The sequence below is a fragment of the Tamandua tetradactyla genome, chromosome 10 (genome assembly GCF_023851605.1).
Source record: "Tamandua tetradactyla isolate mTamTet1 chromosome 10, mTamTet1.pri, whole genome shotgun sequence".
NCBI classification, from domain to species: domain Eukaryota; kingdom Metazoa; phylum Chordata; class Mammalia; order Pilosa; family Myrmecophagidae; genus Tamandua; species Tamandua tetradactyla.
The window spans coordinates 22795919-22814666 of NC_135336.1; the positions used below are offsets into that span (position 1 = coordinate 22795919).

The following is an 18748-nucleotide window of genomic DNA, read 5'->3' on the forward strand; positions in this document are numbered from 1 at the left end:
CACTGAGGGTTGTTAATGCCTTGGCTTGGGGAGACTGAATTTGAGGCTTGCCTCTAGTCTCCTTGCTGGTCAACCACACAAATTCTTTTCTTGAGATCTTGGTGTCACAGTATTTGCTTTTTGCATGGGGCAAAAGAGCACCCTTGGACAGTAACACATTCTCCAATTCAGAACATTTGGGAATGGCCCCGAAGTCACAGTAAATGGCAAGCATCAGTACAAAGGGTCTCGAGTGCCTATGTTCACATGCTCAAATTTAGCACCACTTTCCATGGCACCACTACCACTATTTCACACTACCACTGGGTCAGCAACAGTTGCCAAATAAGAGTTAACCGTTTGTAAATTACTCCTCTATGATAGTCTTTTACAGCACCTAATCCCTGAAGCAGGTTCCCTGGAAAACCCTTTTGTGCTAGTTTGAAAGGATGTACGTACCCTAGAAAAGCCATGTTTTAATCCTAATCCCATTTTATAAATCTAGCCTATTCTAATCCCTATTCAGTACTCTATGTTTGAATCTATAATTAGATCATCTCCCTGGAGATGTGACTCAATCAAGAGTGGTTATTAAGCTGGATTAAGTGGAGATGTGTCTCCACCCATTTGCTTGGGACTTGATTAGTTTACTGGAATCTTATAAAAAAGAAAACATTTTATAGAAAAAGGAGATTCAGAGAGAGCAGAGAATGCTGCAGCACTATGAAGCAAAGAGTCCACCAGCCAGCGCTTTGTAGATGAAGAAGAAAACACCTCCCAGGGAGCTTCATGAAAGAGAAAGCCAGGAGAGAAATCTAGCAGATGATGCCATGCTCGCCATGTATCTTCCAGCCAGAGAGAAACCGTGACTGTTTCACCATGTGCCTTTTCACTTGAGAGAGAAATCTTGAACTTCATCAGCCTTCTTGAACCAAGGCATCTTTCCCTGGATGCCTTTGATTGGGCATTTCTGGAGACATGCTTTAATTGGGATATTTTCTCGGTCTTAGAACTATAAACTAGCAACTAATTCCTCTTTTTAAAAGCCATTCCATTTCTGGTATATTGCATTCCAGCAGCTAGCAAACTAGAACACCTTTCTTTCTTGGCCATTATGACACTGGTTAAGGAGTAGGGAAATCACCAGATACCCCCTAGAAGTTGATGTTAGGAAGGGGAGAGATTCTGTAATGATTCTGAAAACAAAATAACCTCAAGCCTGGCAGTACATGAAATTACCCCAAAAAGACTGAATTGTGTCTTGTATTATTGCAATTCAGCATATTTTCCCAACAAATCTGCTCCTCCCTCTCTTGCTCTCTCTCCAGGATACTCAGGTCTAACATTTGAGCTTCACCTTAAACTGCTTTCCCCTCTTGCCCTACACAAAAATTATAATGTCCAGTTCATTCAAACCTTCTCAATTTTCTTCAACTATCCATTAGTGGTGTGCTAGAGATGGCAAAAAACAACTGTTAACTTTTCAGGAATGTTGCTTACTGTTTACTAGGCAATATTAAAATTCAATTATATAAGCTTGCGCTTAAGTTATATTAAAACAAAAGTAATAAATACTCAACAATCATAAAAAAAAAAAGATTATATAACTAAGAAGAAGTAATCCCAATGGCTTGCCTCCCAAGCTTTGATTATAGCACTCTCAAGCTTTGACTTCTGCAGAGGGTCAGAATACAGCTCTGCGGAGACTCTGCGTCTAACGTTCAGGCCTTCCATCCATGCTGAGCCTAGGCTTACTCCACCTGGGATGAGAGTAATGGTCTGACCCTATCAGTTCTTTCCAGCCCAGTGAAGCCTGCATGGGCACACATGTAAGCCATCCATTGTATGTGAATATAAAAGACAGTCTTTTAGTAATGTGTCCCTGGAATTTTAATTGAGCCCTAATAAAATCTAATATTTCTTTGTTAAATGAGATTTCTGTCAGCTCACATTATGACTATTAATTCTTTGGATTAAAACAGACAAACCTGCTATGAACAACTAAGTCCATTAAGGTTATATCATTTATTTTCTCAGAGTTTTCTGGGCACTGAGCAAGTACCTAAGTTGTTGTTCTATTGTTATTACTATAATCTATTTAACCACCAACTCTTAGTACTTAATTGTTTCAAGATTTCTTACATCTGTCATAAAATGGTGGGTAAACATTAAAATTAATAAATTTTTAAAGTATTTACTTATTAATTCATCTTAAAATAATGATAAATGTTACATGTTAACATAAGTAACATATTTTATGAAAAATAATTGTATTCAGAATTTTTAAAAATTCAGTGAAAAGAGTGGCATTGTTTTACATTTTTGTGAGTCTGGCTTAATAGAAGACAGCTGGATTCTCATATCTACTTTATTTCATCTATTGTAATTTGTTGTATTGTTTGAAGCATATGAAGAAAACTTTGCTTCACATAGGTATGCAGTTAAAAAATGGAGGAGTGTTTTACTAGCCCTTTTCAGATAATGTGGGTATTCATTTTTGATTCTACACCAAACTCGTCAAGGGGTGGTTTTGTGAAGGTTTGTTAGCTGCAGAACAGAATCTGAAATCATATCAGTGACCTCTTCACCCTCTGTTACAATAAAATCCTTTGCATCTTGCACTGAGTGGACTTTTACCCATGCATAATTTTGTAATGTCATTCATGGGCTGTTTGGAAAATATGGTTCACTGAGTTACGTAGATCTTCCATATGTCAACATATTTCAATATTCTTGAGACATTTAAATGTATAAATAAATCACATTTGTTAATATCATCACCCCTCTCAAGAGAAAACTCTTTAAGCACGGAAAGTTTGTATGCTTTTGTATTTCAAGATAGAAATTTTCCAAAATCATTTTCCATTCAGTTCAAAATATTTTCTAATTTAATAATTAAATAATTATAGAATTAGATTTTAATTTAAATAAGTTAAATACTAAATTATTATTTTATTAAGTTTAAATAATTTAAATTATTTTAATGATAAATATTATTAAATATTTATAATATAATAATTATTTAATAATTAATTAAATAATTCTAATTTCCCTTGTGATTTCTTCCCAGAAGTCAGGTTATTTTTAAACAGTTCATAATGCTAATCTTTTAGCCCATTCTGCCATTATATAAGCTACAAATGCTTGCTCAGCAACTGAGGGGCATCCTTTAGTAGCATTTTTTAAAGTGAATAAAAATCCATATTAGACAAATAATCAAGTAGTTTCTATAGGAACACAGACAAGTGTGACCTCATCTCCTAGTTTTCCATATTGGTGCCTGTGGGCCAACCCTACCCTTAAAAAAACATTTCAAAAATAGCAGTAATTAAATTAAATGATCTCCCAGATCCCTTAATTGAAGTTAAACTCACAGTTAGCAGCTATAAAAACTGTATTTACACATTAATACTAGCTGAAGCACTGGTTGCTGAGTTACGTTTCATTCCAAGTAGGTAGTTGGCCTCTGAAGTAGAAGTAGAAACAGCTTTATAAGCACCCATGCTTTCAAACAGCATCCAGTCACCCACGTGCATTTCTGGCAAGTCACAGCATTCAGTCAAGGCCATCACATGTCAATCCTCATGTGCTAGATGAATAATACTTCTCATCTGGTTTGGGTTTTTTTGCAGAAGAGGCTTTACATAATCGTAATGGATGCAATTAAATGATCCATATACACCCTCATTCAAATAATATGTAAAAGCTTATTCAGTAGATTCCTTTTTATCATCAGAGTCTGTCTGTTCCTTTAATACATTTTTTTAGCAGTGATAATCACTGCAAGCGTGAAACTTGATAATATAATATCTTCCTGGCTCAACTATGATTTTCATTCCAGAGTCTGATGGGAAATACTTGCCTAATGCTAGATTGCTTACACTGGGGAACCCTTCAAATTTGAGCTTCACACTGCCAGATCCAGGAAAGCCACCACCTATATCAAGCAGATACATGCTGAAACTTACCTACTCTCCCATGTAAGGACACAGCAGGCATCCAAGACTGCCTGCATGAAGGTTTCACTGCCCGAAGATTTCAGGATCAGTACAGCCACTTCCTACATGAAAGCTGACACCAATGACATCAATATTTAGCTTTTCAGTCTATTCAAAGAAGCCTGCTGGTTTTGAACGTGACTCCTAATTTAACACTGAGAGAACAGACTGCTTTGGAGTCATCAGTGGCGATCCCCAAACCAACCAAAACCCCTGCCTTCAGATGTGCCCTGGCCACTTTTACCAACTCCACCTTGCTTATCAAACATCATAATCTGAACTCCATCATTGGCAGCATACTTAATTTTAGACACTTGTTCACAAAGGTTTGCATAGATTATCTTCTTGGGAGGCACTGCAAGACTCTGTACCAACTGTATTTCAGATTTGCTAACACAGTCAAATCCCGCCCTAGTGGCAGCCAAGGTCTTCACGATGGCTCTATTGTCATTACATTTGACTGCATAGAAGGGGGTGACAGGAGAAAGAGCTTTTAACCATCTTAGATGTTTCTTTAGAATGTCTTCAAGGTCTGCAACTTAAAAGGCATCTTTAACATCATCAGAAGAAATTTCATTAATTTTTTGATCCAGACTGTCTTTGCAGTAAAACCTTCATCAAGGAAAAAATGGCAGTGAGACTCATCATTACTGAGTTATTTATGTTTTTTGATGTCCCTATGGAAAACTAAGAGAAGGAATTTAAAGAAATTATTTCCAGCTTTTCACAAAGGCAATTCAATAGAAATTCTAAATCCTGTTAAATAATTGGTGGAGCAGTGGAAACATTGTTCAAACACATTCTTTTACACCCGTGCCAACTTGAGGAGGTGCTACAGCCAGCGCTGCCTTACTACCTCCCATTTGGAGGACCACCGGCCCGAGGTGGGGCCCAAGCTGCTGGCAGAGGAACCTGACCTAAAGCATTTATTTTGAACATTATGTTCTCTATTTCCTAAGAAAGGTACAGAATCTGTGATGATATCACATATAATTTCTCTATCTCTGACTCATCATGTAAGAATAACAGGTCTTAGCTTTTGCATTTATCAGTAAGCGTCATTGTAATTGAAGCTATTACGAATCAACCTAACAGCTAGAGATTTTGCCCCAGTAGTGCTTCCTAGATAGATTCCATTTTATTGTGTTTTGGGTTGGCTGTTGAGAGTCAGGAACATGGTTAAGTTGTCAGGACACAGAATCCAAAAAGTGCAGTAAATGAAAAATTAGTTCTGTATTGATGTGGACTTTATAACATAATTATGAGAGTATGTTGAAATTGAGGCATGTGATTTGGTAATAATTAAAGAAGTCTGACAGCCAGTGATACTTTCTGATGAGGTAAATTGGAATGTAAGAGATTTGGGTGTTTATCCAGCCTACTTATGGTTAGAGAATTAACTACCTCTTTTCTGTTTATGTTTATTTTCCTAAGGATAAGTACATAGGTACTTGCTGATTTATAATGTCAATTTAAGGGGCTATTTGAAATTTAAATTGATGTGTTTATCCTTTATAAGTTGTTGTATAGTAATCATAGTTAATTATATTGTTTTAACATTCCGTCTTTGCTATTTTGACCAATATTAGTTTTTACATTTAATTTATTCAAATATCAGTGGAATATCAGAATATCTGTGTGTATATATATATATATATATATATATATCAGTTGAATATGTATCTGTATGTACGAGCTAGGCTCGGAGCTTTAATAAAATGAGGCAATTTTTAATGTGATTGACTCTTATCACAAGTAGCCCAGATAGTATAGTATAGGCAAAAGAACAAATATTGTTAAGTTGGGGTCGTTCTTACAACCTACATTCTATATGAGCTAACATAAGTTCATTTAAACCTGTCTGAACCTTAGATCTCTTATCTATAAAATAGAGGTAAAAGTAATAATGAGTATATGAGAATTTTTTTTAGTATTTTATCATGTAATATACCATTCTTTTAGGACTAAACAACTTAAGGATGAATTCTTTTTGGTGATTTGTTTATAAAGTAGACCAAAAAAGCCACTATTCTGTATTGTAAGCATCTTGCCAGTTTTTCTTCTTCATTTCTTTGGCTAAAGCTGTAAAATTGTGGAAGCTTTGACTATTTGTGCAGCATTTTGCAATTGATGTTTATTCTGCGACATTTTTTAGTTTCCTGGGTGCTAAAACAAATACCATATGTTGGGGTGGCTTATCAACAGGAATTTATTGACTCGTGGTTCAGAGGCTAGAAGGCCTGCTTCCTCCCAGGATCGTCTTCTGGCTGCTTAGAAAACTTTGAGGTTTCTTGGCTTTTCCATTACATGGCAGTGCACGTGGCGGCAGCTTCTCCTTTCTCTTCTGGGTCCTGTTGACTTCTAAGTTCTGGCTGTTTCCCATGGCTCCTCTCTCCATCTGACTTTCACTATGCTTATAAACGTCTTCGGTAATCCAGATAAAAGCCAAACTGATTCAGTTGGTACGGAAGTAACGTCTTGAAGAGATCTTATTTATAGTGAATCTATGCCCACCAGAATGCAGACTAAGACCAAGAACATGTCAGAGCTAGCGTACACGATTCAATCCACCACAGCAACAATTATTTAACTTGTTAATTAGAACAAATTTAAGGAGCTACTCGAGCACAGGATTAAAAGATCTAATTGCCTACCTATATCAGTAGTTACATAGTTTTAGTAACTATGCTAGTTACTAGAGATGCCAACTTGATTAATATAAAAGTCATGGCTCTTACAGGACTCTACAGTCCAATGAGGAAACCAAGCTTTATGATAGAAGTGTATAAAACGTGCTGTTAGAATTCAATATTGTTTCTGACTCATCATTTTATCACTTAAATGAAAGTGATAGTTTTAGAATGTAATACCTGATCAAGAACGTTGAAGCATATACCTTCTCTTGAATGTTTTTTACTTTAACCAGATTTTTAGAGTCTCTTTTGCATTTAGGTGTTGGAAACATTTTAAATTAAGGCATATTCAATATTTATCCTCATTTATTATGCATATCTAAAGGAATCCAGTTTCAAAATATTGTGTCAACAAAAAGCACATCGTGGTTGCTTAGTGCTGGGGAGGAAAGGCACTTGGGTGGACAGGAGTGAGAGGCAATTTGGGAGGTAATAGAAATATTCTATCTCTTGATCATTGTGTAGGTACATGAGTGGGTACATTTGTTAAAACTTATTGAACTGTACTCTAAAATAGGTACATTTTATTGCATATAAACTTTACCTTGATAAAATTATTTAGGAAGAAAATGAAGCAGCAGAAAAAAAATGGTCAAAATATGTTAGTATTCAAGTGACATCTCCCAAATCACTTTTATCTTCAGAAGTGCACAGAAATACATCAGCCTGTATGTCCTGATTTTTTGGCTTGGGAAATGTGATCACTAAGTACACATCAAATAAAACTATCATTATTTATAAATTACTTTTATGTGCAGAATACCATGACAAGGTAGGGCCATCAAAAAGAAGGAGAACAGTAAGGTACCTACCCTAATTTTCGGCTATAAACCTAGGTCATTTTCATTGGCTAAACTGTTTGCAGTTCATCCTATCCTTTATTAACTATGAGTAAACAGTGAAGTTTATTTATAATGCTCATTCTGTACAAAAACTGTGTTGCATTCTCTCTTGTCCTGAAATGTTCTAATGTGTTCATCTCTGTCCTATTTCTCTTGGATGTCTTTAAACTGTAGATAAACTTCCCAGACAGATTCTGGGAAGAAGCTAGGAACTAGGACTGATAGGGAACCATTGGGATTGAAAAGTGTTCTAGTTTGCTAGCTGCTGCAATGCAATATGCCAGAAACAGACCGGGTTTTAAAAAGGGGAATTTAATAAGTGGCTAGTTTACAGTTCTAAGACCGTGAAGATGTACCAGTTAAAGCAAGTTTATAAAAATGTCCAAATTGAGGCACCAACAAAAGGTTACCTTTACTCAGGAAAGGCCAATGAAGTTCACAGTTTCTCTCTCAACTAGAAAGGCACATGGCGAACATGGCGACATCTACTAGCTTTCACTCCAGGCTTCTTGTTTCAGAAGCTCTCCCAGGGATGTTTTCCTTCTTCATCTCCAAAAGTCTCTGGCTGTGTGGTTCTGATGGCCCTGCTGTGCCTCTGTTCTCTTTCCAAAGTGCTTCTTCCTTTAAAGGATTCCAGTAAACTGATCAAGACCCACCTGGAATGAGTGGACTCACGACTCCATGGAAGCCATCTAATCAAAAGTTACCACCCACAATTGGGTGGGTCACATCTCCATGGAAACTATCAAAAAGCTCCCAGCTAACAATATTGAATGAGGATTAAAGGACATGGCTTTCCCAAAAGTTTGTCCCAAAGGCTCTGACATAATGGTATTATTGGGGAAAGACAAGATATTTCCTGCATCAGATAGAGTTAAGTTGAGTTGCTTATAGCAGAAAACCCAGAAAAGAAGTAGCCTGATGAAACAGATAAGGGTAATCTTCTGTTTACTCATGTGAGGAAAGTCTGGAGGTAGGCTGGCTAGGGCTGAAATAGAGGCTCCATTGTACCCAAGAACCCAGCTTCTTTCTGTCATTCTCTGTCCTTCTTAATGCATGGCTTCCATTCTCAAGGCTGTCTCATGTTAAGATAGCCATCACAACTGTGTTCATGTTTCCTGCTGTGTTCTTAGAGTACCTTCTGCTTCTGTCAGAATGCTTACCACATTTTATTGAAATGGTCTGTTTCTAGAACTATTGTCAGTTTTTTATTTGAAGTGTAAGGCCTGTGTTACATTAATTTTTATATTCCCAGCACCCATCATTATACCAGGTATATGGAACAAATGCTCACAAAATAACCTGAGCCATTTACCCAAGATCCCAACAAATATTCCTTTCCCATCCAAGTAGTCAGTGTGTTTTAAGCCCTTACCCTGAGCCAGGTACTATGTTAGGTGGGGATACAAAGTATAACCTCCCTGCTTGGAGCGTATACATTAGAACTAGAAGAAGCATGATTTTTGCCATCCCTTGGAGTTGCCGCCTATGAGTCATATGCATTTCTAATAGTGCTGACTTTGCCAAATGTCCCCCTTCAATAACAGAAATTAGTTACGTGCACACATTTGGCTATTTTCATCAATCAAAACAAAAATGAAAATGTTTTCCTACTCTTCCTCAGAATGATCCGTGAAATGTTTCTTCAGAATCTTCTTCTTTTTGAGGATAGCTGTTAGTTTTGTCTCTGAACACAGAAAATGTAGACTGCTGATACTGATAAAGGAAGTGTCAGCATTTAGGACATGTTCTACCCATAAAAGTGATTTTTGTTTTGTTTTTAAACTTAACAGAAAAAATCCATGATTAAACAGAGCAAAACCTTCATGCCTAGTTCACTAGTATGGATTTTTTTTCTCTTTTCTAACTTCTGGATATTTTTAATCCTTGGATTTGGGTTCAGGTCTTGACCCTATTTCTTGTGCTACAAGTAGCACTACTGACTTTTAAATATAGGCTTTTCCCAGTAGTTGACTTGGGCATGATCTGCTTACAGAACCAGGTATGAGAAGAATCTCCATCTGGAGTAGTGTGCTGTCTTTGTTTTATAAGTCATTACACTAAGGAATATGTGATTTTGGGGGAGTAATGTGCCCTTCTAGCCGAGAGAGAAACCCTGAACCTCATCAGCCTGCTTAAACCAAGGTATCTTTCCCTGGATGCCTTAGATCAGACATTTCTATAGACTTGCCTTAATTCGAACATATCCGTGGCCTAAAAACTCTAAACTTGCAACTTATTAAATTTCCCTTTTTAAAAGCCATTCCATTTTTCGGTATATTGCATTCTGGCAGCTAGCAAACTAGAACAGGGAGTATACTGAAATCATCTATGGGTATGTCATCTGAAAATTCTAATTCAGTAGGTATATACTAAGTCTCTCCTTGTTTCTGTGCCCTCAAAACATTCTTTCTCTAGATAATTGCTGCAGATATATTATTGGTTAAAAAAGATTTCTTGGACAACTCTGAAATTCCTCCATCCGTAACAGTTTCTATAAGAGAGTATCCCAAATGCCAAAAAAAAAAAAAGAGAAGTGCAAGTGAAACTGCAACGCTATCATACAGAGAATATAGTTGATTCTTGATGGACTGTGACTTTATTTTCAAAACAGGATGTGATATGGTCTGACTTTGGGTTTCCTGGAAGAACTGGACGGGAAAGTACATTGTGGATCGGCTCCCTGGGGGCCCATACGCCCTGTCACCTGGACTCCTATGGTTGTAATTTAGTATTCCAGGTACAAGGAAGGTAATAAGCGTGTGTGTGTGTGTGTGTGTGTGTGTGTGTGTGTGTGTGTGTTTTGCACAGCATGGAGGAATGAGCACAGGGCAGGTGGCAGATCCCCAGGGTTTAGTCCCAGCCCCTTCTCTGTCAGCCTGCCTCTTGACCGGGGCAAAGCGCTTAACCTCTTGTTGTGTCTAGTCCTTTATGAAATTAGAGAAACATTTTAAATGGTGATTTTTTTACATGGGTCTTTCATACCTAATAGGGTTACCTTCAGAAAGCTGATCCTAGAACTCAGATTCTAATTCCAGTTCTAAGTTCTGCTTAGAACTCTTTTTACATAATAGTCTAGATTTGTGGTTTTAAAATATTTATTTAGAAGTTCTTCAAACCCAAATAAATAAGAGTAAAGAAGCTTTTTGAAAGGAAGAGACACTGCTCCTGCCTTTAGGCCCCTACGGACTTGCCAGGAGGCTGGTTTGAACAGTTACGGCCCCTCTCAACTCTAAATTTTAGTTCGTTTCTACGTGGAAACACAATGTAGTATATGATTAGCTTAGGTTAGTGTTTATCTCCAATTATCTGTGGACCACCAGATATAAGGGATGTCCAGCAATACTTTTGATAGTCCCTGGTTCCAGAAGTTATGTGAGTGTTTAAGTGTTTCTGCTACTTGGAGAATGTATTCATAATGCACGGCCATGTTTTCCCCTAATTAATGATTCCAGACAGCACAGAAATGGCCATGTACAAATTCTCAGACCCTTTAGACACAAAAAGGACTATGAGTTGATTCAAGGAAACAGTGAATCAGTAAGTGAGTAGATTTCACAAGAGAAGTACTCTGAGAACTCTAAAATGATATAAGGTTGTCCGTTCCTTGAACCAGCAGATCTTTATTAAAGGGCATAGACTCTGTCAGATACATTACCATGTACTGTGGATGCAACAGTGAATAAAGCAGATATGGTCCCTTACCTTGTGGAATCAATGATCTCAGCTTTAAACTTTGTAAGAAAGGGCAATGCTTTAAATAGCTACTTTCCATGTGTTCTGGATTGGGAAATAAGCCAAAGAAATTTGAGCTGAAACAGCATTAAAAAACATATATTATATAGATGAGTTATTTTATGAAATAAAATCAATATTGATTTTTTTAGCTTTGTAATATATCGCATTATCTGGCCTCATATAGCCCTAGAATAATAAAATAACTATTAAGTAAAAATTCGTTGAGTTTCCCATTCTGCAGGTACCATGTGTTACAGTAGGTACAGAGATGAATGAGTAAGACCCCTTCTCTACCCTAAGAGAGTTTATAGCTAGGTGTAGGCAAGCTCGTAGCAAGCTGGGATCTGTTGAGGAAGGTTTCACAGAGCTGTGGAACTAAAAGTAGATGAGATCATGTTCCTTTTGGAAACATCAGGGAAGATTTCATAGAGGATCTGCCATTAAAAGTGATGGGCTTTAAAGGATGGATAAGTGTTCAAAAGTCAGATGAAAGGGGAAGAGGGACTGAGAAAGCATGGGGTGTATTGGAGACCTTATGAATTGTCCAGTGTAAGTTATTCACTGGAGACAGGGATTGGGCTGGGAAGGCAGTTGGCACCTGAGCATGGATTATCTTGTCCCCTTGGCCAAATACCTCTTCATCTCTATTCCTTCAGCATGTAAAACCGTAAGAGGTTTTTGAGCAGGAGATAACATAATGATTAACAACCTTTTCTGATTAACAGGAAAAGGAATCATATGTTTTACAGTGTAAGCCAAGCAAAGCTAAGTTGGATGCGAGTGTTGTCTTTATGGCTTTTCCTCTGGGACACACAGCCACGGTGCAGGGGGAGAAGCCTAGACCTGGAAGGGTCAGGAGATCTGGGGGCTGTTTTTTGTTCCACCACTAACCACTAGCCCAGTGAATGGCACTCAGCAAGCTCCTGGTTTCTCTGCCACTGTTAAAAAAATGAGATTAGACTGATGATCTCTACAAATACTTCCAGCCAGTTCTAACATTCTAAGCATTCTATGATTATCAGTATTTTTGGAGTCTGAAGAAAAAGATATATATTTCAACACAGTTATCCAGTTGAATTCTGCTTCGCAATTAAGACGGCTGGCTTTGTCTTAATTTCATCATGCAAATTTTGCAAACTTCTTCTAAACTACTCCCAGGTACATAAGCAGCTTTGTCCTCACAAAGCTTTGAGATGAAGCAAACAGCCTTTGAATTTCAATGATTTTTAAGCTGATAGGCTGTGTAAATTGATAGGCTTCCTTGTAGTTCCAAAATGAATTTCTGAAAAGGAAAGTATTTAATCATTTCTACAAAACCTTCACATTTCCACAGCATGCAAAAATAAGACTTTCATTGAATATAGTCTTAGAAAATAGCAGAGAACTGCTTCCCAATTCTAAAAGTGTGGTGGTCTTGATATAACTGCAAGGGCTCGCCAGGGCTTTAGAACTTTTTTTCTCAGAACTATTTTTCTTTTCTCTCCCCCTTCCCTTCCCCATCCATGTATTTGTCTGTTTCTCTCGCACTTACTCCTCCATTGCTCTCAGATTTTCTTCCTCTATTAGCTCAAAGTATACATGTCTCTAGAGTTTATAATGTAGCTTTATCATCTCCCTTTTTCAAATTTTTTTAAATGACTGTAATATTTAACAGTTTCTCTTCTTGAAAATTCCTATATTATACTACTTTTTTAGTTGTATGGCATCATTTGTGTAGTTTCCTTCTTTAACAAATTAACTGAACAAATGTTCAACTTAAGGAATATATATCCCAGAGAAGTCTGGAAACTATTTGGTTGATGGAATTATGGGTGGTTACTCTGGATAAGATAAGAATGCAGGTGTTTGAAAGGGTGGGGGTTATTCAGGGAAGCTCTAGAATCAGGGATAAAAATGATTTATGAGGAGGCAGATTTTCATTTGAGATAAGAAACAATGATCTTACAGACAAGATCCTGTCCCTAGAACTGAAGGGGTTGCCTCACAGGGGTCATGAGATATCCACTAGTGACTGCCTCGCCTTCTCCCGGGTGAATGCAGAGGAGATTCTGGCACTGATGGGGGCCAGGTGGACACAGAGTCCTTCCTGTAGTCCTTGATGAGCTAAATTGAAATGAGTTAAAAATAAACACGGGGGTTGGGGGGGGAACCTTTTAAGTTCAAGCATAGCATTGGATAAGTATAAGGAATGGTGTTGGTTTGTCTTGTTTTTAAAAGTAAATTGAGGGTGGGCCACTGTGGCTCAGTGGCAGCCTTCTGGCCTGCCTGACCTGGGTTCGATTCCTGGAGACTACCCATGCAAAAAAAAAAAAAAAAAAAAAAGTAAATTGACAAAAACCCATTTGTGTACAAAGCCTTGTATGTAAATAAGATTTAAATTTTTTCTCTTTTTATCACCTCAGAAACTGAGCTGTTTGCTTAGATGATTTCAGGTGGATTTTATATTCTGGATTTGTGCTTTTGTTACAAATATGCGAATATCGTGGTGATTGCTTTGCAAGTACTTACTAATGCTTGAGTTTGAGAATCTGTTGCATATGTTGCCTTTTAAAAATAATATTTAATATTTCATAGCTTAATTAAGTGTAATGAAAATCACTATTTTAAGTCTAGGAAATAAAGCATTGTATATCTAATAGATGAAAAATTTCAAATAAGTTGATAAGGTCTTCTTTGGAATGTTTTATATACTTGCTTAGTTCTGTTTGTTTTATTTTTAACTTGCATTTGTGGTTTATTTTGTATAGTTTTACAACAGCAAATAAAAGTCAACATTTCTTATCTTTTGTCTAAAATTCAGAGTACTAACTAGTATCTTATCTTTTTAATTAGGAAAAGATGGCATCTCTTTCCTCCTGAAGATACGCCTTTCCTTTATCCAACTAGAATCCCTTACGAAGAATCCAGCGTGTTCAGTAAAATCAGTGTTGTCAATCCTGATTTGAAACGCTTTCCTCAGTTCCAGAAAGCTCAAAGACATGTAGTTACCCTCAGCCCAGGACAGGTAATGACGGCTTTAAAATGTTGGTGACATTTTCAGTGGATGCTGCAGCTATAACTTCTCAAGTCCTTGTGCCATGTGCCTCTTTCTCCCCCACCCCCAATGCAAGTGAGAATGATTTCCTTTCCTCCTGCTCTGCTATTAGAAGGTGGTTTCCCCAACTGCAGACTTCCGACACCTTTATCTCTGTCATAGGTCCTGAAAAGGAGATAGCAGAAGGAAGCACAACTCCTCCTGTTGTTGAAGGGGAGGATGGACTTTGGAGGAAAGACAAGCGCTCATAAAGCCATTTTTATTCATTTTAAGGGAAGGCGTTAAGACATGAACACTCGAGCACCTCTGGAACACTCATTCACAGTTAACTCCTTTTCATAGTTGAGGTTGGAATGCTGCAGGCAGTATGAACTGAGGGTGATTTGTTTCTAAGCAAGAATGGATTTTGTTTCTGTAAATGACCGTCTCTGAAACGTTTCCAAAGTTATTATATTTTGTGCTGTTATGCAGTGAAAAAATTTTCCTTTAAAACATTGCACTTGCTGTCTGATATTTTATTACGTCTGAAAGGCTTTCTTAGTTTCCTCTTAAGGAGATTTTATTCCCTTGATTATCCGTCTCCCCTGCCTGTGTTCCTGCCATCACTCCCTCCTCACTAGTTCTTTTCCTGTGTCCTTCATACTCAAGTACTAGTAACCAAACAAATTTTGACTTCACTAAGTTGCCTTACCTAGCTGCCATTTCATTTTTTTAATTGAAATATTAGTCACAAACCATAAAATTCACCATTTTAAAATGAACATTTTAGTGTTTTTTTCGTATATTCACAGCATGATATAATCATCCCCACTAACTAATTCCAGAACATTTTTCATCACCCCAAAAAGAACCCCGAGGACTTCCTGGAAGATGGCGGCTTAGTAAGACGCACGGATCTTAGTTTCTTCTCCAGGACACTTACTAGGGGAGTAGAAACGATACAGAAAGCGCCCAAAGCCACAACAGAGATAAAAAAGACAGCGTACCCCATCCTGGAACGGCTGGCTGGCTGAGAGAAGCAGCTCGGGTGAGATCGCCGAGGCGCGCAGGCCTTACCGGGCGGGGTGGCAAGCGGCCGGAGTTACTCCCTTCCCCCTTCCCGGGCCGGCTGGGAGAATTGGAGAGGCAGTCCCCTGAAACAAAGACGGCTGGCGCCCACACCACGCGCAGCCCCCGGACCAACTGAGAGAATTGGATCGGAAACCCCCAGGCCGCGGAGAACGGTGACGGGTGGGGGAGGCCCCTTCCAAACCCGTGACTCCCGGGGAACGTGCACTCTCTCGGGCGGGCCGCTGCCGCTGGCGCCCTCCCGCCACGCTTGTTGCCCAGGGCCGACTAGGAAATTCGGACGGGCTCTTTCCCTGGCTGCGGCGACCAGCAACCCTCCCTGCGTTCGGACCCTGGGCCGGCTCAAGCCGTTTCGGCTAGCGAACCCCCAGGACGGCGAGAGTTTTCCAAAGTTTAAGGTCCCACAGCACCTTTTACTGGTGGGACCCGCAGACAAACGGGTGCCACGAGCGCCACCTACTGGGCAGGATACGAAAAACAGAACCCAGAGATTTCACAGAAAAATATTACAACCTTGCTGGGTCCAACACCAAGAGAAATCTGAATAAATGCCCAGACGCCAGCAGCAGAAGATAACTGTCCACGCTCAAAAGATTGAGAATATGGCTCAGTCAAAGGAACAAACCAATAGCTCAAATGAGACACAAGAGCTGAGACAACTAATGCTGAATATACGAACAGAAATGGAAAACCTCTTCAAAAATGAAATCGATAAATTGAGGGAGGACATGAAGAGGACATGGGCTGAACATAAAGAAGAAATAGAAAAACTGAAAAAACAAATCGCAGAACTTATGGAAGTGAAGGATAAAGTAGCAAACATAGAAAAAATAATGGATAGCTACAATGATAGATTTAAAGAGACAGAAGATAGAATTAGTGATTTGGAGGATGGAACATCTGAATTCCAAAAAGAAACAGAAACTATCGGGAAAAGAATGGAAAAATTTGAACAGGGTATCAGGGAACTCAAGGACAATATGAACCGCACAAATATACGTGTTGTGGGTGTCCCAGAAGGAGAAGAGAAGGGAAAAGGAGGAGAAAAACTAATGGAAGAAATTTTCACTGAAAATTTCCCAACTCTTATGAAAGACCTAAAATTACAGATCCAAGAAGTGCAGCGCACCCCAAAGAGATTAGACCCAAATAGGCGTTCTCCAAGACACTTACTAGTTAGAATGTCAGAGGTCAAAGAGAAAGAGAAGATCTTGAAAGCAGCAAGAGAAAAACAATCCATTACATACAAGGGAAACCCAATAAGACTTTGTGTAGATTTCTCAGTAGAAACCATGGAAGCTAGAAGACAGTGGGATGATATATTTAAAATACTAAAAGAGAAAAACTGCCAACCAAGACTCCTATATCCAGCAAAATTATCCTTCAAAAATGAGGGAGAAATTAAAACATTCTCAGACAAAAAGTCACTGAAAGAATTTGTGACCAAGAGACCAGCTCTGCAAGAAATACTAAAGGGAGCACTAGAGTCAGATACAAAAAGACAGAAGAGAGAGATATGGAAAAGAGTGTAGAAAGAAGGAAAATCAGATATGATATATATAATACAAAAGGCAAAATGTTAGAGGAAAGTATTATCCAAACAGTAATAACACTAAATGTCAATGGACTGAATTCCCCAATCAAAAGACATAGATTGGCAGAATGGATTAAAAAACAGGATCCTTCTATATGCTGTCTACAGGAAACACATCTTAGACCCAAAGATAAACATAGGTTGAAAGTGAAAGGTTGGGAAAAGATATTTCATGCAAATAACAACCAGAAAAGAGCAGGAGTGGCTATACTAATATCCAACAAATTAGACTTCAAATGTAAAACAGTTAAAAGAGACAAAGAAGGACACTATATACTAATAAAAGGAACAATTAAACAAGAAGACACAACAATCATAAATATTTACGCACCGAATCAGAATGCCCCAAAATACGTGAGGAATATACTGCAAACACTGAAAAGGGAAATAGACTCATATACCATAATAGTTGGAGACTTCAACTCACCACTCTCATCAAGGGACAGAACATCTAGACAGAGGATCAACAAAGAAATAGAGAATCTGAATATTACTATAAATGAACTAGACTTAATAGACATTTATAGGACATTACATCCCACAACAGCAGGATACACCTTTTTCTCAAGTGCTCATGGATCATTCTCAAAGATAGACCATATGCTGGGTCACAAAGCAAGTCTTAACAAATTTAAAAAGATTGAAATCTTACACAACACTTTCTCGGACCATAAAGGAATGATGTTGGAAATCAATAATAGGCAGAGTGCCAGAAAATTCACAAATACGTGGAGGCTCAACAACACACTCCTAAACAACGACTGGGTCAAAGAAGAAATTGCAAGAGAAATTAGCAAATACCTCGAGGCGAATGAAAATGAAAACACAACATATCAAAACTTATGGGACGCAGCAAAGGCAGTGCTAAGAGGGAAATTTATTGCTCTAAATGCCTATATCAGAAAAGAAGAAAAGGCAAAAATTCAGGAATTAACTATCCATTTGGAAGAACTGGAGAAAGAACAGCAAGCTAACCCCAAAGCAAGCAAAAGGAAAGAAATAACAAAGATTAGAGCACAAATAAATGAAATTGAAAACATGAAAACAATAGAGAAAATCAATAAGGCCAGAAGTTGGTTCTATGAGAAAATCAATAAGATTGATGGGCCCTTAGCAAGATTGACAAAAAGAAGAAGAGAGAGGATGCAAATAAATAAGATCAGAAATGGAAGAGGAGACATAACTACTGACCTCACAGAAATAAAGGAGGTAATAACAGGATACTATGAACAACTTTACGCTAATAAATACAACAATTTAGAGGAAATGGACGGGTTCCTGGAAAGACATGAACAACCAACTTTGACTCAAGAAGAGATAGATGACCTCAACAAACCAATCACAAGCAAAAAGAACCCCGTATCCATTAGCAGTCTCTTATGGACCCTGTTCAGTACATTTTATATAAATGGAATCATACAATATGTGGTCTTTTGTGACTTGCTTTTACTTAGCATGTTTTCAAGGTTTATCTATGTTGTAGCATGCGTCAGTACTCTTTTTCTTTTTATTGTCAAATAATATTTTATTATGTGGAAATATCGCAGGTAGATGCTGCCCATTGCTTTTGTTTACTTTCCTACTTTAGATCTTAATACTTAATAATTGCACCGTTGCAAAAATCTCCCCAGACTCTCCCCAAATGCCACTCTTCACTCTCTCTGTATTCAAAATCTCTCAGCAACTCTTTGTGCCTACTGGATTAAATGCATTCTTTATTGTGAATTCTCCACTAGCCCTAACCTAATTTTCCTCCTTTATCTCCTATTTCTTCTCTCAGTGTTAAGGCTGATCTGCTTCCT

General features: G+C 37.9%; 1 protein-coding gene and 1 pseudogene across 5 annotated transcripts in view; one reads left to right on the forward strand and one right to left on the reverse strand.

Annotated features, from left to right (window-relative positions):
* The window catches only part of HSPBAP1 (HSPB1 associated protein 1), a 101147-nt gene that overhangs the window by 63179 nt on the left and 19220 nt on the right, over positions 1–18748 (forward strand). For all 5 annotated transcript variants that reach the window (XM_077118143.1, XM_077118141.1, XM_077118145.1 and 2 more), the window contains 2 exons: positions 10127–10263; positions 14083–14254. In XM_077118143.1, coding sequence (XP_076974258.1) covers positions 10127–10263; positions 14083–14254 — 309 coding nt within the window. The remainder of the gene's footprint in view (positions 1–10126; positions 10264–14082; positions 14255–18748) is intronic.
* LOC143648822 (ornithine decarboxylase pseudogene) lies at positions 3378–6360 on the reverse strand (annotated as a pseudogene).